The sequence below is a fragment of the Balaenoptera borealis genome (genome assembly GCF_965194805.1).
Source record: "Balaenoptera borealis genome assembly, chromosome: 12".
NCBI lineage: Eukaryota > Metazoa > Chordata > Mammalia > Artiodactyla > Balaenopteridae > Balaenoptera > Balaenoptera borealis.
Window position 1 is genome coordinate 71,053,566 of NC_138869.1, and position 25,543 is coordinate 71,079,108.

The 25,543-nt window shown below is 47.6% G+C and overlaps 1 protein-coding gene across 9 annotated transcripts; it reads left to right on the forward strand.

Moving 5' to 3' along the window:
- The first annotated feature begins 222 nt into the window (after positions 1–222).
- Positions 223–25,543, forward strand: MAPK13 (mitogen-activated protein kinase 13). Of its 9 annotated transcripts, XR_014232541.1 has the most exons (13): positions 228–955; positions 3,242–3,300; positions 6,840–6,948; positions 7,139–7,168; positions 7,578–7,625; positions 7,754–7,868; positions 8,023–8,094; positions 8,674–8,753; positions 8,996–9,074; positions 9,152–9,328; positions 9,600–9,726; positions 16,039–16,140; positions 18,637–19,612. XR_014232541.1 is itself a non-coding variant. In XM_082346703.1 (12 exons), exons 1-11 carry the CDS (start codon positions 302–304, stop codon positions 9,680–9,682), a joined length of 1,506 nt encoding a protein of 501 aa, XP_082202829.1. In that variant the 5' UTR covers positions 228–301; the 3' UTR covers positions 9,683–9,726; positions 24,237–25,543. The 9 variants fall into 9 exon arrangements, 8 of the variants coding, with proteins under 8 accessions (XP_082202830.1, XP_082202829.1, XP_082202828.1 ...); XM_082346703.1 differs by lacking the exons at positions 16,039–16,140; positions 18,637–19,612 and adding an exon at positions 24,237–25,543; XM_082346702.1 differs by lacking the exon at positions 16,039–16,140.

Here is a 25,543-nt window from a genome sequence, read left to right on the forward strand (position 1 = left end):
ATGATGCTTGGTTTTGCTTCAAAATGATGGGGGAGGAAGTATGTAGAGGAAACAGAATTGACTAGGAGTTGATGTAGTTGTTGAAGCTGTGGGATTGGGGCCATGCAGGGTCATTAGAACCTCCCTATCAAAGTGTGGTCCAGAGATCTTCGTAGCCTAGGAGCTAGTTAGAAATGCAGAATCTTGGCTCCACCCCAGATCTACTGAATCAGAATCTGTATTTAATAAAATATAATTCCCAGGGGATTCGTGTGCACATTCAAATGTGAGAAGCACTGAGCTAGTCTGTCTACTTTTGTATATGTTTGAAACTTTCCATAATCAAAAGATGTGGGGTTTTGTTTTGCTTTGTTTTTTCCCAAAATTGTCTTCAGAATCTCCGGGGAGATCTTCCTACAGAGTCCCGCGCTGGAGGAATCTGGGAGGCTCTATCTTCCCGCCCTCCGCCATCCGTGGGAGCCCCTCGGGTCTATCGGGCCCCCAGCCCCACCCCAGCACACGACGACGGGAAGCACCCCTTCCCTGCAGGGCGGCTCACCTGCCGCTTCTAGCTGGTCTGTGGTCCGGGCGCCAAACTCCCGGGGCTGGCGGAAATCGGGCTCCCCAGCTTGCCGTCGGGCAGGCCTGGGCGTGGCTGCGGGGCGCACCTGGGCGAGCCGGCAGGTGGGACGCGGGGCCCGCCGGCCGGCCGGGGCCCCCGCCCTCGCACGGGGTGGGGAGGAGCGGGCGGCGCGGGGCGGGCACCGCGGGGACCGTGGGCGGGGGCCGGGTGCTGGGAGCCTGGCGGGCCGCGAACGTAGCTATCGCGCTGGGGCCGCCGAGATTGAGTGCCCGGGATGAACCTCACCTGGAAAAAGGGCTTCTACAAGCAGGACGTCAACAAGACCGCCTGGGAGCTGCCCAAGACCTACGTGTCCCTGACGCACGTAGGCAGCGGGGCCTACGGCGCCGTGTGGTGAGACCCCCGGGCCTGTGCGCCGGGGCGGGGGGGCGGGGGGGTGGTGCCTGGGGCATCGGGGTGGACCTACGGTGGGCGCCCAGGCACCGGGACGCGGGTGGAGCCTCCGGAAGAGCCGGGGCCCAGCCAATGCCCGGACCCGCCTCCGGTGTCGCCTCTCCTGCTGGCACTCGAGGCTGTGCGCCCACCACCTTGATGGAGGACCCCAAGGCCCAGAGCCCTGCGGGCTTGGAAGAACTTCGCGGTGCCTTTCCGGGGCAGAGGCCTGGAGCTAGGAGGAGGCGGCGAGCTGGGAAGAGGCGGCGAGCTGGGCAGTGAAGTAGAGTAGGAGCAGGAGCCTCAGGCTCTGGAGGCTGGCCTAGGGCCACTCCAGGCGCCATCTCACTTTTCCTACTGGCTTGGTGGGAGTTTCTGTGGGTTGAATTAGGACTGGATCTGTTTCTCTAGGACTTGAACCTTACAGAGGACCCCAGAGTTCATCCGGGCGAATCCCCATTGTTACAAATGGGTACACTGAGGCCCAAACAAGAAGTGACTTGCCAAGTTGCTCAGGATCCTGTTGGCATTAACTTGTGTCTGACCCAGGGGCAGTGCACGTCTCTCAGATTCTGCCTGCTCTCTCCCCCGTCTCCCAGCTCCACTGTGCTGTCAGCTGCTCACTCACATTCCAGGTGGTGGGCATCAGTTCCTCCCAGCTTAGACTGCTGGCCAAGAGGGATTGGGGTGAGGATGGCCATGGCTTCCTAGATGGCCTGGAAGTTACCACCCAGGATCTGGAGTCCCAGGGTTGTGATGGGGAGCCACTGCCTGCTGACCTGCCTTTGACCCTATAGCTCAGCCATCGACAAGCGGTCAGGGGAGAAGGTGGCCATCAAGAAACTGAGCCGGCCCTTCCAGTCTGAGATCTTTGCCAAGCGGGCCTATCGCGAGCTGCTGCTGCTGAAACACATGCAGCATGAGAACGTAGGCTGGGCCTGGGGGCTGCTTCTGGGAGGCAGGGAGTGGAGGGCAGCCCCACAGAGCGTCCTGACCAGGCCCCTCCGTGTGTGTGTGTGTGTGTGTGTGTGTGTGTGTGTGTGTGTGTGTGTGTGTGTGTGTGGCGCACACGGGAGATGGCCCAAGAGGGTGCAGGGAACTCGTAACAGGGCCAGCAGAAGGGGAATCTCCTCCCTGCTCCTTTGATCCTTGTTCCTCACCTAATTATTAAAATCAGGTGCCAGGACCCACCCTGCCTACTTCCCAGGAAGGGTGCAAAGGGAATTTTTGGCAGTGGAGCAGAACAAACTCAGTGAGGTGCAAACTTACTGTCTCACTGTTATGAGGAAATAGGCACAGAGGAACTTCGTAGTTGTTCTAGATCTAAGAGGTGGTGCCCAGAATCCTGGTTAGTGTTGTTTCCACATAATAACAACAAGAATAATAGATACTTACGAGCACTTATTACATGCCAGGCACAGTTCTAAGAACTTTGCATAAACTAACTTGTTTAATCCTCACAATATCACATAAGTACTATTACCCCCATATACAGATGGGGAAACTGAGGCACAGAAAGACTCACAGGTTAAATGGTTAGTCAGTGGCAGAGCTGGAATTTGACCCTAGCCAACCTGGCTCCAGGCCCCAGTGCCTGACCTCTAGACTACCCTGTCTGATTGAAGCAGCCAGGAAGACTAATGACCCAGTGCGGGCCTGGAGCCCAGGCTTTTCTGCAGGATACCTAGATTGGAAAGTAAGCATTTAACATAATGATTTCAAAATATTGTTCACATTTTAAGCCCCATTCCTCTTCAGCAAACCCCTCCCCATGGCCTCCAGCCAGGGTAATCTTGCCCCCAGCTCTGAACCAGCCCTCTGGCAAGTAAGGTTGGATGTGGTGAGAGACCCAAGGTCAAGGGCAGGGAGCCTGCTGGCTGGAAGACCCCTTCTCTGTTCCCTCCTTGATTCCTTTCACCACTTGTGGTTCCCTGCTTGAGTTGAGAGTGGGTTTGTGCTGCTTGTCCTGAACACCAGACTTGGGGTCAGTGAGCACAGGAGTGTCCACCTCCCCTTCTCCCCAGCCTGACTCTCCATCATTGTGCACTGCAAACTCCCTCCCAATTAGAGGAATTTCTCTTCCACCTCTGCTCCTTTTACTGCTTCCCAGAAGGCTGGGAACCTGCCTCCTGCTGGAGATGGTGTTTTAGGAAAGGGCAGGTGGTCCTGTGCAGGCCTGGGGCCCCAGAGGAGGGGAGCAGAGGGCTGCAGCGGCTGCCCAGTCCTCACTGGCAATCTTCTCCCCAGGTCATCGGACTCCTGGATGTCTTCACCCCAGCCTCTTCTCTGCGCAACTTTCATGATTTGTGAGTCGGGCTGCGCTGGGTTCCAGGACATGTGCAGGCCTTACTTGACACTGGGGAGCAAGTAAGGGGAGGGTCCAGATTCTCTCTTCTGGGTAGGGGGGCTTCCTGCCCCAGGAGTCCCTGTGCCTCTGGGCTGTGGAGAGATTCTTTCAGCCAAGGGTGTAGAGAAAGGCAGGCAGGAAGAAGTGGGAGGGGCTTTATATGGACCTTGCCTGACACACAGCTGTCTGCTCATCTGCGTTGCTTTACCCAGCTTTACCACCACAGAGACATCATTGCCAGTCCCCCAGGGTTTGCATCAACCTACCTCACCATTTCCTGGGGACGCAGATGTGGATCTGGACCTTGGGGTTCTTCCTAGCATGAAGCGAGGATCAGGAAGCCTTGGCCACCTCTGGCTGATGGGATGTTTGTCAGAGTCACACAAGACGAGAAAATTTAGTTGCTAAATGCACGGCTTTGCTAGCGCAGTACCTGGTCTAAAATGTAGGAAGCTTTGGGAAGGTGGATTTTTTTTTTCAGTCCTATTTCAAATGCAGCTGCAGGTCTCTTTGTTAGGATGCTTTCGTTTTCAATTTAATGCAGTGATTTTGAATGGGTTTTTTTCCCCTATAATGCCAGCTGCTGGGCTTAGCATTGGGAATTCTTTGTTTTTAAATAAATTTATTTATTTAGTTTTGGCTGCATTGGGTCTTTGTTGCCGCTAACAGCGGCTACTCTTCGTTGCGGTGCGCGGGCTTCTCATTGTGGTGGCTTCTCTTGTTGTGGAGCACGGGCTCTAGGTGCGCGGGCTTCAATAGTTGTGGCACGTGGGCTCAGTAGTTGTGGCTCGTGGGCTCTAGAGCGCAGGCTCAGTAGTTGTGGCGCACGGGCTTAGTTGCTCTGCGGCATGTGGGATCTTCCCGGACCAGGGCTCGAACCCGTGTCCCCTGCATTGGCAGGCAGATTCTTAACCACTGCGCCACCAGGGAAGCCCAAGCATTGGAAATTTAAAGTGGACCTCATGGGCTGACAGTAGTGAATACTGACAGTGGTGGTCAGTACTCTAGGTCGGGATAGAGAGCCAGAAACTGCAAGCTGCCTCAGCGGGCTTCACAGAGGAGAAAACTTTGAACTCAGTCCTGAAGGATAAGTTGACATTTGCCTGAGGTAGAAGGGGCTGAAGGCAGCCCAGGTAGAAGGAACTGCATGGGCAAAGGCCATGATGCCTGAAAGAGGCTGGGCCGTTTGGGCAGTATTGACAAGTGCAGTGTGGCTAGTGGAGGCCAGTGGCTGGTTTGGTTAGGCTGAGACCAGAACTGATCCTACAGGCATCCTCAGGTCTATGGAGGTTTTGAGCAGGGAGATGCTGTGATGTGGTCAGATCAGGTTTTGGGGATACCCTCTGGCGGCAGCAAGAAAGGAGCAGGGAGCAGCTCTGGGAGGTAGGAAACGTGGAGGGTAGTGTTCGAGACCCCGACCTTGATCCAAATAAAGTAGAGGCGATGGGGTCCTGAGAGCAGACTTGACACCCGTCGAGAGGCAGGACTGTCAGAATGTTGTACCCCTTGGGATGCAGTGGCTGGGAGAGGCGGCATAGGTCAGGGGATGCCAGGTTCCTGCTCAGAATACAAGGTGGAGGAAAAACAGATCTTGGGAGAAAGATAATGAGCTCCATTTTGGACACTTCATTTTTGAAGAGCCTATGAACATTCCAGTGTTTAATCAGCAGTTGCAAATAAACCTGGAGTTTAGGAAGGTCTGGGCTAGGGATGTGGATTTGGGCCAGAATAATCACCGGTGGATGATAGCCAAAGCCCAGGGACAGGCTAGTGTAGAACATGATTCGATACTGTTCATTAAGGTATCAACACTAAAGGGACTTCCCTGGTGGTCCAGTGGCTAAGACTCTGCACTTCCAATGCAGGGGGCCTGGGTTCGATCCCTGGTCGGGGAACTAGATCCTGCATGCATGCCACAACTAAGAGCCTGCATGCTGCAACTAAGCCCGCATGCCGTAACTAAGATCCCGCGCGCCGTAACGAAGATCCTGTGTGCCGAGACTAAGACCCGGAGCAGCCAAAAAATAAAAGGTATCAACACTAAAGAAAAGGTATAAGAGGATGAACAGACAGAGCCTGACTAGAGGTAGAAGCAGCAGAGAATTTTGAGGGAGTGTCAGGCTTTGCAAAAGGTTCAATATAAAGAAAGGGAGCCATGGGTGTTATGTGTTGGGCTGGTGGGGCGGGAGCAGATGCCAAGTTATCAGAGGACTGGACGTTAAGGCAGTGGGGTCAAGAGGTGAGGCCCGCTCGTTCTAGAAGTTTGATCAGGAGGGAAAGAGAGAGAAGGGGTGGTTACTTGAAGAAACAAGGTTAAGCTAGGGAAGGTGGTTGTATCACAGTGAGACTTCAGCAAGTTTGTCAGCTGAGAAGAAACAATCAGGGTCCACGCACAGGTGAAACACAAAGGGGGGGAAGGGACTGTGCATGGAGCAGGGTCCCCGTGCTGGGGGGTGGTGGAGGAGGGAAGCGGGGGTGCGGTCAGGTGGGGAGAGACTTCAAAAGTCACAGGCTCACGGAGATGGCTTCCACATCCTTTTTTTTTTTTTTTTTAATTTATTTATTTATTTATTTATTTTTGGCTGTGTTGGGTCTTCGTTTCTGTGCGAGGGCTTTCTCTAGTTGCGGCAAGCGGGCGCCACTCTTCATCACGGTGCGCGGGCCTCTCACTATCGCGGCCTCTCTTGTTGCGGAGCACAGGCTCCAGACGCGCAGGCTCAGTAGTTGTGGCTCACGGGCCTAGTTGCTCCACGGCATGTGGGATCTTCCCAGACCAGGGCTCGAACCCGTGTCTCCTGCATTGGCAGGCAGATTCTCAACCACTGCGCCACCAGGGACGCCCCCTTTTTTTTTTTTTTTTTTTTTTTTTTTTAATTCCTTCCTAAATCTTTATCCTTTTATGTTCTGTACTTTGCTATTACTGCCTTGAGTAACAGTTACATTTTGCTGACTTCAACCTGTTTTGCAATCCCATTAAGAGGGTGTGTTGGCTCAGCTACCTCCTTCTTCCTTCTTCACCCTCCTGGAAACTGTTTTATTGTTTCCTTCTTGGAAGGAGGACATTTTTGTATGTTTGAGGAGCCATGTTGGTGGGGCATGACCCTCTGGGGGAGGAAATATTTGTACAGAAGCAGAAGGAAATACTGGCAAATGTTTCTAACTCACAGCAGTGGCTTTCCGTGGGGCGTGGAGGAGGGCAAGCAGAGGGCACCTTTGAAGAGAGGGAGCAGTGCTGCATTTGCTTTGCCTGAGCACAGCTCCAGCTGAAATACTTACCCTGAGCTCTGCCAACAGGGTAGCCACCAGGGCCAGGCTGGGAGCCAGGAGTCAGGAGGCCCACTGCATGGGGGTCTGGCTGGCTGTGGTGGGGCTGGTTCTTTTTACACATGAAGGTCATCCCTAAGGCTTCTGTTCTGCCCAGCCCCTTGCCCTCCTCTGAGCTCGGACCTGGAGCTGGGTGGGGCTCGGGACTGTTCAAGAAGTCCTCATGACTTGCAGCTACCTGGTGATGCCCTTCATGCAGACGGACCTGCAGAAGATCATGGGGATGGAGTTTGGTGAGGACAAGATCCAGTACCTGGTGTATCAGATGCTCAAAGGTCTTAAGGTGGGTGGGAGCCTGCAAGATGGCAGGGGAGGGGGGCTTGGTGTTGAGACCTGGGGTTTGGGGGAGGCTAGGCCTTGAAGGCTGGGAGAGCACACCATGACAAGGCAGAGGAGATCTCTGAGCCAGCCTGAAACACCCGGTGCAAAAGCCGGGCACCGGATTCACCCTTCTTCCTCTCTCCCCAACACAGTACATCCACTCAGCTGGGGTCATCCACAGGGTGAGTGCTTTCTCTGCTACATCCTCAGAGGCCCCGCCCACCCCTGGGGGCTAGGGTTAGGGTTAGGGGGTTCCAGGAGGTGGAGGAAGCAGGGAAAGTGGATTTTTCAGACCTAGGCTTGGCCCAGGAAGACCTGCTCAGAAGAATTGCTGTGTTCTGGGGAACTTTCTGGGAAAATTTTGCCAACAAAGCAAGCCCTGAGCTGGGTGTTTCAGGCTCCAAGAGGCAGGAGCATTTTAGAGCTGGATGGGCCCTAGAGGACACCTAGTCCAACCCTCATTCTGCACAGGAGACCAGAACCCAGAGAGAAGGGCAGGGGCCTGGCCAAGGTCGCACGCTGGCTGGCAGCCGAGTGGGGACAGCTCCCATCTCTGCCTCTGCCCAGTGCTCCATCTCTTCTCTCGTCTAGGACCTGAAGCCAGGCAACCTTGCTGTGAATGAGGACTGTGAGCTGAAGGTGAGTGGGCCCAGGCAGGGTCAGCCTGGGGTTGGGGTGGGCCCCTCTCCCACAGGAGCCCCCAGAAGCTGCTCGGGGAGCCTCCTCTCTTCAGCGAGCTCCTTTTTCCTATGTGCCCCGAGTCATAGATTTTGGATTTTGGGTTGGCACGGCATGCAGATGCAGAGATGACTGGCTATGTGGTGACCCGCTGGTACCGGGCCCCTGAGGTGATCCTCAGCTGGATGCGCTACAACCAAACTGGTCAGTGGTCAGCTGCCCGGGGGAGGGGGATAGGGCTGGGGGTCTTCTCTGACAGCTTCCTCAAGGCTGTCTTGGTGACTCTGGGTTGACTCTTGGTGACTGCCGGGTCTTGGTCAGCTGGTCCAGGTGACACTTCCTGCCCCTCCCTCTGCAGTGGACATCTGGTCTGTGGGCTGTATCATGGCAGAGATGCTGACGGGGAAAACTCTGTTCAAGGGGAAAGACTGTATCCTTTGCTGGAAAAGCCAAACTGCATCCAGGGATTCATTCCTTCAACACTTTATTACTTAAATCCTTTTTTTTCTTAATGTGAAAGTGATACATGCTCCCTGTGGAACAACTTTAATGTACAGAGAAGCAAAGTGACGAAAACTAGTCATCTGTCATTCCAACACCATGCAGAAAATACTTGACGTTTTGGCACCACACGCCTGAACTGGGCGCCTGTGTGTGCTGCGCAGGGATTAAGGAGAAGATGTGGGTCTCCCTGCCAAACTCAGAGTGCGAGGGTGTGGGGGGGAGTAGACAAAGAAATGGATGGAGGTGACTGAGTGGGATGAGGCCAGGAAGGTGGCACATGCAGGAGCATTTGTGGGGAGGGACCCTTTACCCAGCCTGGCAGGTAGGAAGCCTTCCAGAGACCTGAGTCCGGAAGGATGATCCTCCCCTCCTAAAAGCAAGAGGAGGTGAGTGTCTGGAACCTGGATGGTCCACAGTGCTGGGTGGGCCTGATGGAGGGGCAGAAGGAAGGGCAGCTTCAGACACACCCACAGGGAGTGAGGCCGAACCTTAACCTGCTGCCAAGACCTGGACCAGCTGACCCAGATCCTGAAAGTGACGGGGGTGCCGGATGCTGAGTTTGTGCAGAAGTTGAATGACAAAGCGGTGAGTGGCAGATGGGCCCAGGCTGGCCAGGGCTGCGCGCTTGGCTGACCAGGGCCAGGTGGGCTGCAGGCTGCGCCTCCCCTCTGCCCTGGCAAGGGCTCTTGCCTTCATCTCACTTTGGATTCTGACCTGAGCCTTCAGCCCTGCTCAGGGGCTTTTCTGGGGTCCCTGCTCTATACCCCATGGCCTAAGCCCTGAGGGGCTGACAATGGGGGATTATTCAGTGCTTTTCTGTCTTCCAGGCCAAATCGTACATCCAGTCCCTGCCACAAAGCCCCAAGAAGGATTTCTCTCAGCTCTTCCCGCGTGCCAGCCCCCAGGGTGAGTCTTGGGGCCTGCAGTCTGTCTCAGCGGGTGGGCTCTCCATGGCGTGTGAGACTCACACTCTGTAACCACAGCTGCAGACCTGCTGGAGAAGATGCTGGAGCTGGATGTGGACAAGCGCCTGACCACCTCTCAGGCCCTCACCCACCCCTTCTTTGAATCCTGCCGGGACCCTGAGGAGGAAACAGAGGCCCAGCAGCCATTTGATGATTTCTTAGAACATGAGAAACTCACAGTGGATGAATGGAAGCGTAAGGGCTCGGGGCCTTGGGCTGCTTCCTCTCTCTGCCTGCAGCATCCCTCTCCTCTGCCTGCTTCGTTTTCCTGCCTGCCCTCAGCCGGTCCCAACACCCTCCTGGAGACTATCACCTCTTTCTCTCTGAGCAAATATTGTCTCCTGTGTGCACTTCTTTCTCCCTGCGCTGAGCTGACTTCCTGCTCCACACTATGTCTGTTGGGAGAGGGGGGGCTCTCTCTTGCCCTCAGCACCCCCTACCCCTTGAACCACCCTGTCTTTCTCAGAGCACATTTACAAAGAGATTGTGAACTTCAGCCCCATTGCCCGGAAGGACTCTCGGCGCCGGAGTGGCATGAAGCTGCAGTGACCCGTCTAGCCCGACCCTCGGCTGAGCCCAGGAATGGCCACATGGTACCACCTGCCAGGCACTGCCCCTGGGACCAATATTTATTTATTGAAGTTTTAGCCCGTCTTGGATTATAGCCTTCCAAGTAGAGGACAGAGGACCCTTGTCCTTGTGTAGGAAACAGGCCTAGTAGATGCAGAATTCAGAGGTGTTGGTTGGGAGAAAATAGCTATGATCATAACTGGCCATATTAAAGCACCCATCTGGAGAATCGCCTGTGTGTGGGGTCCTTACCTGCATGGCTGTAGTGGGGCTGAACTGGGGCAGGAGTCTACGGCAGTGATGGTGTATTAGTTTGCTAGGGCTGCGGTAACAAATTATCACAAACTGTGTGGCTTAAAATGATAGAAATTTATTCTCACAGTTCTGGAGGCTGGTAGTCTGAAATCAAGGTGTTGGCAGGTCCATGTTCCCTTTTGAAGGTTCTAGGGAAGAATCCCTCCTGGCCTCTTTTTAGCTTCTGGTAGCTCCTGGAATCTTTGGTGTTCTTTGGCTTATAGCTGCATCACCCCTATCTCTGCCTCTGTCTTCACATGGCCTTCTCTGCTCTGTGTATTTCTGTCTTTGGCTGATCTTATAAGAACATCAGTAACTGAATTTAGGACCCACCCTAATCCAGTGTGATCTCATCTTAATCCTTAGTAATTACATCTGCAAATATCTCATTTTCAAATAAAGTCACATTCTGAGGTTCTGGGTGGACATGAATTTTGGGGGCACATTTTTCAACCCACTACAGATGGCCATGAGGGAGGGGCCGCATCCCAGAGCCCCTTTGTTGCGAAGCCAAACGTGTTTGGCTGCTAAATTAAAGGAGTTGCAGAGAGAGCTGCAGCTGGTGAGACATTGCATGCAGGTTATTTTGGGTGAGTGATCAGCAATCAAGATATGAAACAGCAGGCTTGTTGACTGGGAGGTGCAAAAGGCAGAAATGGGCTTTTTCCAGGAAAACGGTTCTACTCCTTCCCCCTTTTGGGAATTGTACATCTCTCCTGAGCTTTAACCTGACAATGGATTGGATCCTTCTGTTCAGTTCTGAAAACTCTGTTCAGGTCTCAAACTTCCCTATGCACCAGGGCCTGGTTAATATGCAGATTCCTGGGCCCAGCCCCTGGGGTTTTGATTTAGCAGGTCTGGGGTTGAAACCCTAGAACGTTTGAATGAGGACCCCTTCACCTCAACCCAAGCCCAGTGATTCTGATGGATATCTGACCACATTTAGAGAAACATTTAGTTGATTTCAGTACCACTTAATTTGTCAAAAGGCCTAAATTAGAAAACTACAATGGGAGACTGAGGGGCTTTAGATGACTTTCACACTCTCATTTTAGAGATGTTAAAACTAAGGCTCAGTCAGGGCATTTTTAGGGCAGTAAAACTATTTTGAATGATGTCATGGTGGATACACGACATTATGCATTTGTCACAACTAGTGGAACTGTACAACACAGTGAGTGAACCCTCAAGTAAACTATGGACTTTCTTTAATAATAATGTACCAGTATTGGTTCATCAATTGTAATAAATGTACCACATTAATGTAAGATGTTAATATTTAATATTAGGGGAAACCATGGGGGTGGGAGGGAGAGAGTATATGGAACCTTCTGTACTTTCGGAACAATTTTTCTGTAAACCTAAACCTGTGCTAAAAAATAATGTCTATTTTAAAAAAGAAGAAGAAAAACCTTGAGGCTCCAGAGAGATACCCATGGTGAGAAAGTGGTAAAGTCAGGATTTGAACCACAGCAGCCTCGAACACTGTGCCAAAGGCTGTCAACCCAAGCTTGGAATCAAGGGTTGCCAGCCTCCTCGCCCTTCTAGCCTGTCTCTGAGCTTCTTCACTGCTGCCTGTGTCCAAGGATCCTGTTTTCTCTCCCAAGGAGTGGCCCTCCTATCCAGGAGGGAGGAGTGGATCGAGGGAGGGGCTCTGACCGTGCTGGTGACTAAACTGCCACTGGTCCCCTTAGTCTAAATCCTTCAGTGAATTTGCCTTCTGAGACTCCTCAATAGCCCCAAGGAAAGTCTAGCCTTCTTGGCCTGGTAGTCAAAGTCCCCTGCATTCTCTAACCTCATCTGCTCCTACTGCCTCCCGTTTTCCTTATGCCAGCATGGCCTGCCAAGGAACACCAGCCCTGGGATACCCCATGAGGCTCAGTAACAGGTTAAAGGTTCTGACAAGTCCTACAGTGAGGAGAACTGTTCAACATCATTGTTTAATCCAGAACTTGCCAAATGTGCTTAACTGCAGGACCCCCTTTCTCCTGACGGCCAGCACACACAGAAGCCTCTTTGCCTAGTGCAGCCCAGTATGCAGGTCCCAAAACTGCTTCTCCCCAAGCAGGCCTGGAGCTTGGGCTTCTTTCAAAGCCTCTGCAGAGAAGGCCCTCCCTCTTTCTCCTTCTTATTCCCTCAAGACTTTGCCTCAGGCCTCCCTCCAGGAAGTCATTCTCCATCACCCTCCATCAGAGAATGGGCAGCTTCCTCCCTCTGCCCCTGGCCCTCTATGAACAGCATTTACAGTGTGTATGGTTCTGCTTCCCCTCCCCGTTGCCCACTGTGAGCCCCTGATTGGAACAAACATCTATGAATGAATGATGTCCCAGGGGCCTGTTGGTGGTTTCTCTGCCCAGGTCAGACCAGCATGGTATCCAGGGCAGCAGAGAACCCAGCAGGAAGCAGAAGTGGGTGGCTTGGCCTGTACCTTAGAGTTTTTCCCCTGAAAATCTCAGGCTCTCAGACTCCCAGGCCTCTCCCCATCATCCCTCAGTGTCCTCCAGTCCATCCCCCACCCAGAGTTAAACTTCTGTGTGTCACCTCAGCCCCTTCTCTACAATTATCTCAAACTTAGGAAGTTTCTCCAGAGGGAGGTGAAGGTGCTGAGCAGTGTGAAGGGGTTCGTGGGTTCTGCCTTACCCTGTGGGTACCTGGCCAGAGTGACAGGAAATGAGTCCATTCTCAGGCTGGGTGGGGGGAAGGGGCTGAGCTTGGGGTTCTGGGCTCAGTTACTCTCACAGTTGGCCTGCAGGTCTTTTGCCCCTGGCCCTTGGTGGACAGGGTTGAGCTTTGCCCTGTGGCCAGTGGGGCAGCTCAAAAGGTCTTGACAGAGATAAGGAAGCCAGACTCAGGAACTGGAGAGAGGTCAGTAACAGCAAATGTGCCCTCGATTCCCTCCTTTGTGAAATGAAGGGTGTCTTTGCACAAAGGCACAGCTCCTCTCCTGAGGCAGCCTGGGCCTATCGCTGGGGCCTGGCAATTTGTGTCACTTGGGGCAGGGCTAGCCTGGCATGAAATGGGGGTGGCACTGCTCCCAGTGAGGGGCAGCACGTGGAAAGTTCCTCCATCTCTGCCCTTGCAAGGAGAGCCCGGTGTGCACAGATGTCCCAGTGCCTGCAAGGGTGGCGGCTTGCTTGAAAGAGGGCTTGGCTCAACTTTCACCTGGCACATTGAAATAGCTTCTGTTCTCCAGGAGGGTGTGGGACAGTCATGTCCCTGAGCCGAGATACAACCACAGCTGGAGAGGGAGGAATCTCTTCCTCTTTCCCCCACATTTTCTGTCCTCATTCTCCCTAAACCCCCTATGATTTAAGGTAAGAGGCTGGTGATTTTCCCCTTTTTCACAATGGGCAGCAGAGGCCCAAGGCTACTCCACCAAGCTAAAGAAGATGTCGCTGTCATGCCTCACACCCCTACCCCAAGATTTCCTGGAGCAGGAGCAGCGCCTGGTGGGATTCTGACCTCGTTCCTCCTGTGGGAGCCTGTGCTCAGCGGGGCAGCCGTGCTCACTCTGGGCCAGAGTGTCAACAAGGCCCCCCCATCCCGCCCCGTCTGGGGGCTCCTGACCTTTTTTGTGCCGTGGATCCCTTCTCAAAATATTTTCCTATGCATAAAATAAAATACACAGGATAACAAAGGAATCTAGTTATGTTGAAATACAGTTGTGAAAACATTTAAATGTGTGATGTTGTGTGTACATGGGTTTCTTTATTAACACATTAAATAACAAGATCGAGGGGGTGAGCCCAACAAACTACTGCAAACTTGAAGTAGAAATGAGTTTAAACGATGTTTCAAGATATCTGCAGCAACTATAAAGGGAAATGAAAAGCACTGCTTTCTACTGGCCCTGCTAATGCAACTATAGTTTGCTGCCTTTAAAAGTTGTAATATTTTCCAATCCAAATTCATGGACCTCTAAATTCCAGTGTACAGTCTATGGTTTGTGGACCCCGGTTAAAAACCCTTGTCCCGGATACTAAAATGTGACTTTAGGAATCCTCTGCTACTTCTTAACCAACCCCCCTATTGTACCACCATCTGTGCCCTGACCCCCCGCCTTGCATGATCATGGAGCCAGGTTGGAAATGCCCAGATCTGCACCTGGATGCCTACAACATATATTAACCGCCATTCCCCTGTGTTTCCCAACCTTACTGTCCAGGTAGGAATGGGTCTGACTGGGGCATTTTGCTAGGGAATTTGCTGAGGCCTCTATATCTAGTTTTCAACTAGGTGGAATCCTCCCATCCCCACCCCACAGCGTTCTTTCTAAACAATTTTACTGATGAAGACACTTGGGACCAGAGTAGAGACTGGGGCCCAGGTCTCCTATTTAGCACTGCCCTGTTCTTTCCACTGCAACGGTGGCACAATCACATATTGAGGTCAATGCGTGCTCTTCTCTCCCTGCATTACTGTCCCTGTTCCCCCAAGCATCACGGACACAAAAGTAGCAGGGCTTTGAGACAGGTTTGTGTTAACTGGCCAAGGGAAGAAACTCCCCAAAGCACACTTGTTTCTCTCTGTTTCCTTAAAGGTCTCACCCTTGAGAATATTTTGGTAGGACTCCAGGAGGGAAAAGGTGAGGGAGTGAGGAAGGGAAGTGCATTTGAGAAGTGGTGTGGCTTAGCTAGGCAGTTTCTCCTGACCGGAAGGAGGTAGAGGCCCATTAGTGCCCACATTCTTTTGGGACTATGTCCAGTTCCCTGTCAACACCCTGGCAAAACTCAGGAGGAGGCTGCTGGGTACGCTCAGGGAGGCTGGACCCTAAGCAAATTCTCCTGGTCTTGGCTGAAATTATTCAGGGTTTCTCCTATGGATAGCCCACCATTCTTAATTGATGCAGCAGCTCAGTGTTTTTAAGTACAGACTGATGATCAGAGGGACTTTCCTTGTATTGTGGGGTCCATAAGATCCCAGAACTTTTGTATAATTCCAAGGAACCCCAATAAAGACTGTGGGTGGACTTCCTCCAGCCAAGCAGGATACAGCCTTGGCTTTAGAAACTCTAGCTTAGTCTAGCTTCTCCTTTTAATCCTCTGTCAGAAGAGTGGCACCTCCGTCTTACCCTCTTCTTTCCCTGTGTGGTTTACTAAGGTGGTTAAGTGTTGAGCTCTAGAGGCATACTGCCTGCTGCTCTACCACTTATCAGCCATGTGACCTTGGGCCTCACTTTCCTCATCTATAAGGATAATAATACTAAAGAAATTAACATAAGGGAAGCACTCAGAACAGTACCTGGCACATGGGAAGTGCTCACCAAGCATTAACTATTATATTTAATTATTTTCTCTACCACATCCTCTTCCCATCTTCCGGACACTGTCATTTCCTACTTCTCAACAGCAGTTTTCTCCACTCACCTGGTCTCCTTCATGTTAAATCTTCCCTCATAGGTCCTCAAGAGACCTGGCCCCAGTCACGTATACTACAGCTTATATTATGACCCTGGTATCTGCAGCTTCTCATGCAGGGTCTGGGAGGCAGCAGAGTGTGGAGTTGAGAATGTGAGCTTTCCATCTGAAAGGACCTGGGGTTGAGAGAGAAGGGGGATGGATTTAAGGAACTGGCTCAGTGACTGAGTGGGGAGTGGTTGGCAAGTCTGAAATCTGTAGGGCAGGCTAGTAAGCTGAAAATTCAGGCAGAATTTCCATACATATTACAATCTTGAGGCAGATTCCTTCTTTTCTAAGAAACCTCAGTTTTTGCTCTTAAGGCCTTCAACTAATTGGATGAGGTCCACATACATTATAGAGGGTGATCTGCTTTAAAATCAACTGATTGTAAATGTTAATCACATCTACAAAATTTCTTTCCAGCATCATCTAGACCAGTGTTTAAGGATACAACTGGGCACACAGCCTATCCAAACTGACACATAAAACTAACCATCACACCATGTGTTTGAGGGCAGGGTATTTACTCCTCTGAGCTTCATTTTCTTTCTCTAAAATGGAGTAATAGAAGGGTCTACCTCACAGGACTGGTGAGGGGTAAGTGCATACAGAGTGCACAGTAAATGTTAGTTCTTTTACTAGGAGGTGCTCAAAAACACACTGATGATGGCAATCCTCTTGGAAGTACCGGGAAATACATGCCATGGCCCATGGCCGCTGCTCTCAAGCTTTCGGCTGAGTCATGTAGGTATCACATAAAAGCATGGAGGCGCACTGTGCTTACTCCCATCTGCTCCCACCCAACAGACTGGCTCAGAACCTTTAGTTCATGTGAAAAACTCCCAAGAAATGAACCTTCACCCTCTTTTTTATGGGGAGAGGAGGAAAGTTTCTCCACTGGGTTTCTTTATCTTTGAGACAGTGGAGGGCTTGGAGCAATACGTCAGAAAGAATTAAATTTCACTTCTTCAGCAGCCATTTCACATTTTGTGAGAACTGCATATTCATGTCGGTAAACAGCCAAGTAGGAACCAGATGACAGCTCAGTTTTCCTGGAAATCAGGAAATCAATCAAGCTGCCAAAATGAGATGACTGCATTGTGAAATACTGCTAACATTCCAGAAAGTTGTTTTAAGATGAATTTTTTAAAATGGAAATTCTGTTTCTCTTCCTCTTTCTCTTCCTCCCTCCCTCCTACTCTCCCTCCTATCCCTTCTCCCTCCCTTCCTTTTCTTCCCTCTCTCCTTCCCTCTCTTCCTTCCCCCCTCCCTCCCTCCCTTCCTTCCTTCTTACCTACCTACCTTCTTTTCACTCCTTTAAGCCAATGCTCAACTACTTCTAATATGTTCAGCCTAGGTATGAGTTTTCACAAATAGGTGAGATGATATATGGGTCTCTTTGCCTCTCTCTGAGACCTTTCCATTGTTCCAACGGCACCCTTCTCTACCTGTCCAGGAGTCTGCTTGCCTTTGTCCACACCTGTCTCTCCTGTTTCTTATCCTTTTTTTTTTTTTTTTTTTTTAAATTTATTTGGCTGTGTCAGGGTCTTAGTTGCAGCACGTGGGATCTTCATTGTGGCACGCGGGATCTTTCGTTGCAGCACACAGCCTCTTCAGTGCAGTGCATGGGCTTCTCTCTAGTTGTGGCACTTGGGCTCCAGAGCACACAGGCTCTCTAGTTGCAGCGTGTGGTCTCTCTGTGGCGCATGAGCTAAGTAGGTGCGGTGTGTGGACTCAGTAGTTGAGGCGCATGGGCTCAGTAGTTGCAGTGCATGGGCTCTCTAGTTGTGGCACGTGGGCTCAGTAGCTGCAGCACGTGGGCTCAGTAGCTGCGGCACACGGGCTTAGTTGCCCCTCAGCAAGTGGGATCTTAGTTCCCCAACCAGGGATGGAACCCACATCCCCTGCATTGGAAGGTGGATTCTTAACCACTGGACCACCAGGGAAGTCCCTGTTTCCTATCCTTTTTTACAGTGAAACCATGACTTCAGCCACCTCCTTAAGAATTAGGAATAAAATGATTCCAAAAAACCTTCTCTGTGTCTAGTGTCAAGCTGTACCTTAAAATTTATTTGTTTAAATATATAAAATAAACTTTTAGTTTTAGAATAGTTTTAGATTTATAGAAAAGCTGCAAAGATAAAACAGAGAATTTCCATGTACTCCACACCCAGCCCTATTATTAATATCTAACATTAGTATGCTACCTTTGTCACAACTAATAAATCAATATTGATATATTATTAACTAAAATCCATACTTTCATATTTCCTTAATTTTTACCTATTCTTTGCTGTTCCAGGATCCCATCCAGGATGCCACATGTCTTCTTAGGCTCCTCTTGGCTGTGACAGTTTCTAAGACTTCCCTTATTTTCAGTAACTTTAACAATTTTGAAGAGTTACTGGTCAGGTATTTTGTAAAATGTCTCTCAATTAGGGTTTGTCTGATGTTTTCTCATGATAAGACTGGGATAATGTGTTTTGTGGACTAAGACCACATGGGTAAAATGCCATTCTGATCACATTGTATCAAGAGTATATAGCATCAGGGACTTCCCTGGTGGCACAGTGGTTAAGAATCCACCTGCCAATGCAGGGGACAAGAGTTTGAGCCCTGGTCTGGGAAGATCCCACATGCCGCGGAGCAACTAAGCCCGTGCACCACAACTACTGAGCTTGCCCTCTACAGCCCGTGAGCCACAACTACTGAAGCTCACATGTTCTAGGGCCTGCGTGCTGCAACTACTGAAACTCGTGCGCCTAGAGCCCATGCTCCGCAACAAGGGAAGCCACCGCAATGAGAAGCCCGCGCACCACAATGAAGAGTAGCCCCTGCTTGCCACAACTAGAGAAAGCCTGCGCGCAGCAATGAAGACTCGAAGACCCAACGCAGCCAAAAAAAAAAATAAGAGTATATAGTATCAAAATGATTTATCACTGTCAGTGTTAACCTTGATTACCTAGGTAAGGTTGTGTTAGCCAGATTTCTCCACTATAAAGTTACTTCTTCCCCCTTTTCATTCCCCTTTTTCACTGCCATTCCTTGAGAAGGGAATATCTACAAAAATTATTTGGAGTTCTCCTGTATGGGAGATTTATTCAGCAATTTATACCAGAATGGACTCATGGATATTTATTTTATACTTTGGGTTATAATCTAATACATAACAGAATAAAATAAAAATAATAAAAGCTTTACCTTTTGACTTGATCTGTAGGTTTTCTTCCTTTTGTGTAGATTGAGCCTATATCCCTGAAAGGACCTGGAGGTACTGCCCACAGCCAGACGGAGAGTCCACTCATCAATCCTGCAGACACACGGGGTCCTAGGGGTAGTGGGAAACAGTTTCCACTTCTCCCACTTGGATGCTGATCAATCCAGAATCCACTTTGGATAACCACCCTGAAGGCCCTTCCCTCTCTTGTCTGTCTTTTTCCTTATTGATCCTCTCCATCTTTTCCATCCCTATGTCCGCCTACTCCTGGTAAGGAATTTGGGGGAAACTTCATTCTATTTGCATGAAATAATAAAGCTAAATACAACAAATAAAACATTTATAGGCATTATAGCTATCCTCTAGTTGCATGTTTCCTAGGTGCACTGTTTTGGGTACTTTACATATATTGTTTCTAATCCTCACACTAATGACAAAGTAATTGCTATTCCCATTTTACAGATGTGGAAACTGGGACTCTTGAGAGTTTAAAATATTCACCCAAGGTTTTTCTGCTACTGTACAGTTTGCTCCTTCTCAATAGTCTCCTTCACTCCTTCTTCTTCTCATCCACCTCCTATGTGACCACGGGCAAACCACTTCCGCCTGAGCCTTAATTTCTTGTCTGGTGATACTGTTGGATGAATTCAATGAGAAATGCATAGAATGCATAGAAAGTCTTCTGCACAGGGGGCTTCCGTGGTGGCGCAGTGGTTAAGGATCCACTTGCCAATGCAGGACACACGGGTTCGAGCCCTGGTCCGGGAAGATCCCACATGCCGCGGAGCAACTAAGCCCGTGCGCCACAACTACTGAAGCCCGTGTGCCTAGAGCCTGTGCTCCGCAACAAGAGAAGCCACCGCAGTGAGAAGCCCGCACACCACAACAAAGAGTAGCCCCAGCTCACCTCAACCAGAGAAAGCCTGTGCGCAGCAACGAAGACCCAACGCAGCCAAAAATAAATAAATTAAAAATTTAAAAGTTAAAAAAAAAAAGAAAGTCTTCTGCATAGGATTCAATAAATAGCATCTGTTATTACTTTTAATTTCATGAGGATTAAATTAATTTTAAAAACTCTATTCTTGTTTCCTTTTTCTATTTATGCTCACCTCTTAATGGTCTCATCTATTTTCATGGCTTTAAGTACCATCTATATGTCAATGACTACCAAATGTATATATCTACCTTGGATCTTTCCTTTAAATTTCAGACAAGTCAACATCTTCACTTGAGTGTTTTGAAACAAAAGTTGGAGGTTCTGCTTCAAGTAGTGATGGAGTAGCCTGTATTGTATTATAATAATAATGGACTCTGGATAAAATAAAAGAATACAATGATTTGAAGGGACTGGAGAGAATAAAAGCAGGAAGAAACTGGAAGGGAGTCAACCATTGATAGAAGGGAGGTGCAGTGGATAAGACTTGTGATTATAAGGATTTTTGCCTGAAGGCACTACCCAGAAAACGTAGCATAGAATGGCCAGAATTCCAGCGTAAAGTTGCTAGTTTGACAAGTCAGAGAATCAAGTTTAGAAAGGAAATCCAAGAAAGGAAGAAGGCACAGAGCCTTCTTAAAAATGCATATAAAATTTGACCAAATCCTTGGCTGACTCCTGACCTGTGCATGTGCAGGGGATACTCCAAGGAGCCCAGCAGAAAACAATGAGAAAAAGACAACTGGAAAATAAATGAACTGAGCATAAATTTTAGCTGCTGCCTATCTCAAGGGACACAGATTTTGGAATTTTATGCCTGCCAAGTTAACTGCCTAATAAAAATAAATAGTCTCTAGAGGAAGATAACAGAATCTAGATTTTCTACAATGTATCTGCTACAATGCCCTGTATTAAAAGATTTTTTTAAAAATGCTGAACTTGCAAATAAGCACGGAAATGTGAACCATAGCCAAAAGAAAGGCAGTCAATAAAAAGCAATTCTGAAATAACTGATATTTAATTAGTGGGTGAAGATTTCAAAGTGGCTATAATAAATATGTTCAAGAACCTTAAAAAAATTTACTCATAATGAATAAGCAAGCGGGAAAATTCATCAGAGAACTAGAAACTATTAAAAAAAAAAGTGGCAATTCTAGAATTAAAAACCATACATGAAAAATTGACTAGATAGGCTTAATACAGTAATACATGATCCGTGGCGGGCTGAGGCCGTGGAGGCAGAGCCGTGGATACTAAGCAACTGTGCATATGGAGGGCTGACTATAAGTTATACGCAGATTTTTGACGGCACAGAGGGTCTGTGCCCCTAACCCCTGCGTTGTTCAAAGGTCAACTGTATATTCTTCTCATAGTTTCTTTAAAAGAGACGAATATTTAAAGTGAAGAATATACCACTACAATGTAGAGTTTATAATATATATATATTTAATAAATATAAAGACAATAGCACAAAAGATAAGTTGGGGGAAATGGAACTTTACTGTTACAAGATTCTTACATTTCATGTGATGTAAGACAATATAAAATCCAAGTAGAGGACTTCCCTGGCAGTCCGGTGGTTAAGACCCCATGCTTACACTGCAGGGGGCACAGGTTCAATCCCTGGTTGGGGAACTAAGATCCCACATGCCGCATGGTATGGCCAAAAAATTTAAAAGAAAAAATTAAAATCCAAGTAGACTACGATAAGTTTAGGATGCATGTTGCAATCCCTAGAGCAACCACTGAAAAATAATGCAAAACAAGAATTAAAACAAAATGAGTAAAACATTCAATTAACCCAAACAAAGGCAAGAAAAAAGCAGATGGAACAAACAGAAGTAACAAATAGTAGACCTAAATCCTACCATATTTATGGTTTCATTAATGTAAATGACTTAAACACTTCAAATGAAAAGCAGAGATTGTCAGAAAGGATAAAAAAGTAAGACCCGGGCTTCCCTGGTGGCGCAGTGGTTGAGAATCTGCCTGCTAATGCAGTGGACATGGGTTCGAGCCCTGGTCTGGGAGGATCCCACATGCTGCAGAGCAACTAGGCCCGTGAGCCACAACTACTGAGCCTGTGCGTCTGGAGCCTGTGCTCCACAACAAGAGAGGCCACGATAGTGAGAGGCGCGCACACCGCGATGAAGAGTAGCCCCCGCTTGCCGCAACTAGAGAAAGCCCTCGCACAGAAACGAAGACCCAACACAGCCAAAAATAAATTAATTAATTAATTAAAAAAAAAATTACTGATACCTGGATCTCACCCTCAGGTTTAAAAAATAAATAAATAAATAAATTAATTAATTAAAAAAAAAAGTAAGACCCAACAACATGCTGTCTACATGAGAAGTTCTTTAAATATAAAGACACAGGTAGATTGAAGGTAAAAGGATGAAAAATCATAGACTATGAAAACACTAAGCATAAGACAGCTTGAGTGGCTACAGTATAGCAGACAAAAAAGATTTCAGGACAAAGTTATTGGAGACAAAGAGGGACATTTATAAAATGAAAAGGTCAGTTTTCATCAGAAAGACATAACAATCATAAACATGTATGTGCCTAATAACAGAGCTTCAAAATGCATGCATACTGACAGAACATACCCAATATATCTATTTCATTATTTTGTGTTTCATATCACTAACATCTTCCCTTAGCTATTTTAATGTCTATTATGCTTGTTCTAAACTTTTGGTTCATCTGTTTGAATACCTCTACTTCTGAAGGTAGTGCTCCTTGGGATGTCTTTTTATTTTGGCTCCTCTGTCTAATAATGAGCACTGGGGAAGGGCAGAGGTCATACCTAGTCTGTACAACAATAAGATAGTAGGCAACCTTGCCTTGTTTCAAAGGAAGTGTTTCTAAAATACTTAATGTTGTGATTAAGTATGAATGTTTACTGGGTTTTGGTGGATACATTTAAGGATACATTTAAGGTTAAGGAAGTTGACTTTTTTCTAATTTGCTAGTGTTTTAAAAAAAGTTGCATGACTTAAATTGTACTGAATGCCTTTTCTATAACAATTATCATGTTTTCCCTTTTAAATCTCTTTATATAATGAATCTATTAATAGATTTTCTAATGTTAAACTATCCTTAGATTCCAATGGTAAATCCTTCTTGGTTATAATACATAGGCACACAACTATTATTAACATCTTGTGGTACATTGGTTACAATCTATGAATCAATACTGATATACTCATTAACTAAAGTTCATAGTTTACATTAGGGTTCCCTCTGTGTGTTATATAGTTGTTATAGCTTTGATAAATGCACAATGTCATGTATCCACAATTACAGTATCATACAGAATAATTTCACTGCCCTGAGTGCTCTATTAATCCCACCCCCATATTATGGCTGAATAATATTCATATATATACAGTTGACTTATACAGCACATCTTCTTTATCCATTCACCAGTCAATGGACACTTAGGTTGTTTCCATGTCTTGGCTACTGCAAATAATTCTGCAATGAACATAAGGATGCAAATATCTTTTCAAGTTAGTGATTTCATTTCCTTTGGATAAATACCCAGAGGTGGAACTACTGGATCATTTGGTAGTTCTAGTTTTAATTTTTCGAAGAACATCCATACTGTTTTCAATAATGGCTGTACCAATTTACATTCCCATGAACAGTGCAGCAGGGTTCCCTTTTCTCCATATCCTCACCAATACTTGTTAATTTTGTCTTTTTGATAATAACGATTCTAACAGGTGTGAAGTGATATTTCATTGTGCTTTTGATTTGTAGTTCCCTAATGATAGTGATGTTGAGCACCTTTTCATGTACCTGTTGGCTTCTTGTATGTCTTCTTTGGAAACATATCCATTCAGATCCTTTGCCCATTTAAAGACTGGATTGTTTTGTCTTTTGCTATTGAGTTGTATGAGTTGTTTATATATTTTGGATATTAACCCCTTGTCAGATCTATGCTTCGCAAATATTTTCTCCCATTCAGTAGTTTGCCTTTTCATTTTCTTGATGGTTTCCTTTGTTGTGCAGAAGCTTTTTACTTTGATGTATTCATTTACCTTTGCTTTTGCTTTTGGTGTCAAATCCAAAAAATCATTGCCAAGATTGATGTCAAGGAGCTTACTGCCTATGTTTTCTTCCAGGAGTTTTAGAGTTTCAAGTCTTTAATCCATTTTGAGTTAATTTTTGTGTATGGTATAAGATAGTGGTCCAGTTTTGTTCTTTTGCAGGTGGATGTCCAGTTTTCCCAACTGGACATTTACTGAAGAGACTGTCCTTTCCTCATCGTATATTCTTGGCTCTCTGTCATAAGTTAATTAGTCATATATGCATTGTTTATTTCTGGGCTCTCTATTCTGTTCCATTGATCTATGTGTCTGTTTTTATGCCAATACTGTACTTTTTTGATTACTATAGCTTTGAAATCAGTTTCTGATTAATATAGTTTGAAAACAGGAAACATAATTACTCCAGTTTGTTCTTCTTTCTCAAGATTGCTTTGGTTATTTGGGGTTCTTATGTGGTTCCATACAGATTTTAGGATCATTTGTTCTACTTCTGTGAAAAATGCCATTGGAATTTTGATAGCGATTGCACTGAATCTGTAGATTGCTTTGGGCAGTGTACACATTTTAACAATATTAATTCTTCCAATCCATGATCATGGAATATTTTTCCATTTTTTATGTCTTCTAGATTGGTAGTTTATTAAAAACACTGAAAGGACTTCCCTGGTGGCACAGTGGTTAAGAATCTGCCTGCTAATTCAGGGGACACAGGTTCAAGCCCTGGTCCGGGAAGATCCCACATGCCGCGGTGCAAGTAAGCCTGTATGCCACAACTACTGAGCCTGCGCTCTAGAGCCCGCGAGCCACAACTACTGAGCCCGCGTGCCACAACTACTGAAGCCTGCATGCCTAGAGCCCGCGGTCTGCAACAAGAGAAGCCACGGCAATGAGAAGCCCGCGCTCCACAATGAAGAGTAGCCCCCACTCGCCGCAACTAGAGGAAGCCCGCGTGCAGCAACAGAGACCCAACACAGCCAAAAATAAATAAACTAATTTAAAAATAAAAATAAAAACACTGAACATGCAATTACCATATGACTCAGCAATTGCACTCCTGGGCTTCTAACTCAGAGAGAGACCTATGTTCACATAATAACGTGTACGTGAATGTTCAGAGCAGCTTTATCCATAAAAGCCTCAAACTGGAAACAGCTCAGACGTCCTTTAATGGGTAAATGGTTAAACAAACTGTGGTACACTCATATCATGGATTATTACTTAGCAATAATATGGAACAAATTATTGATAAAGGCAACAATCTGGATGAATCTCCAAAGAATTATGTTTAGTGAAAAAAACCAATCTAAAAGGTTATATACTATATGATTCCAATTATATAACATTCTAGAGATATCAAAATTATAAAATAGAGAATAGATTAGTGGTTGCCAGGACTTAAGAGGGCTACAGGAAGGAAACAGATGTGGCTATAAAAGGACAACAGGGCTTCCCTGGTGGCGCAGTGGTTGGGAGTCTGCCTGCCAATGCAGGGGACACGGGTTCGAGCCCTGGTCTGGGAAGATCCGACATGCCGCGGAGCAGCTAAGCCCGTGAGCCACAACTACTGAGCCTGCGCGTCTGGAGCCTGTGCTCCGCAACGGGAGAGGCCCTCGCACTGCGATGAAGAGTGGCCCCTGCTCGCCGCAACTGGAGAAAGCCCTCGCACAGCAACGAAGACCCAACACAGCCAAAAAATAAATTAATTAAAAAAAAAAAAAAAAAAAGGACAACGTAAGAGATCCTTGTGGTGTTCGAACTGTTTTTATTTTGACTGTATCAATGTCAAAATGATAGGAAACCCTTCCAAAATGGCAGAGCAAGGACCTTAGAAAACTGCTCCTTATAAAAGCAATAAAAGCACTGGCAAAGTTGTCAAAATCAACATTTTCTGAACTCTGAAAATTAACCAAAGGCTCAGAACAGTCTGAAGAGTAT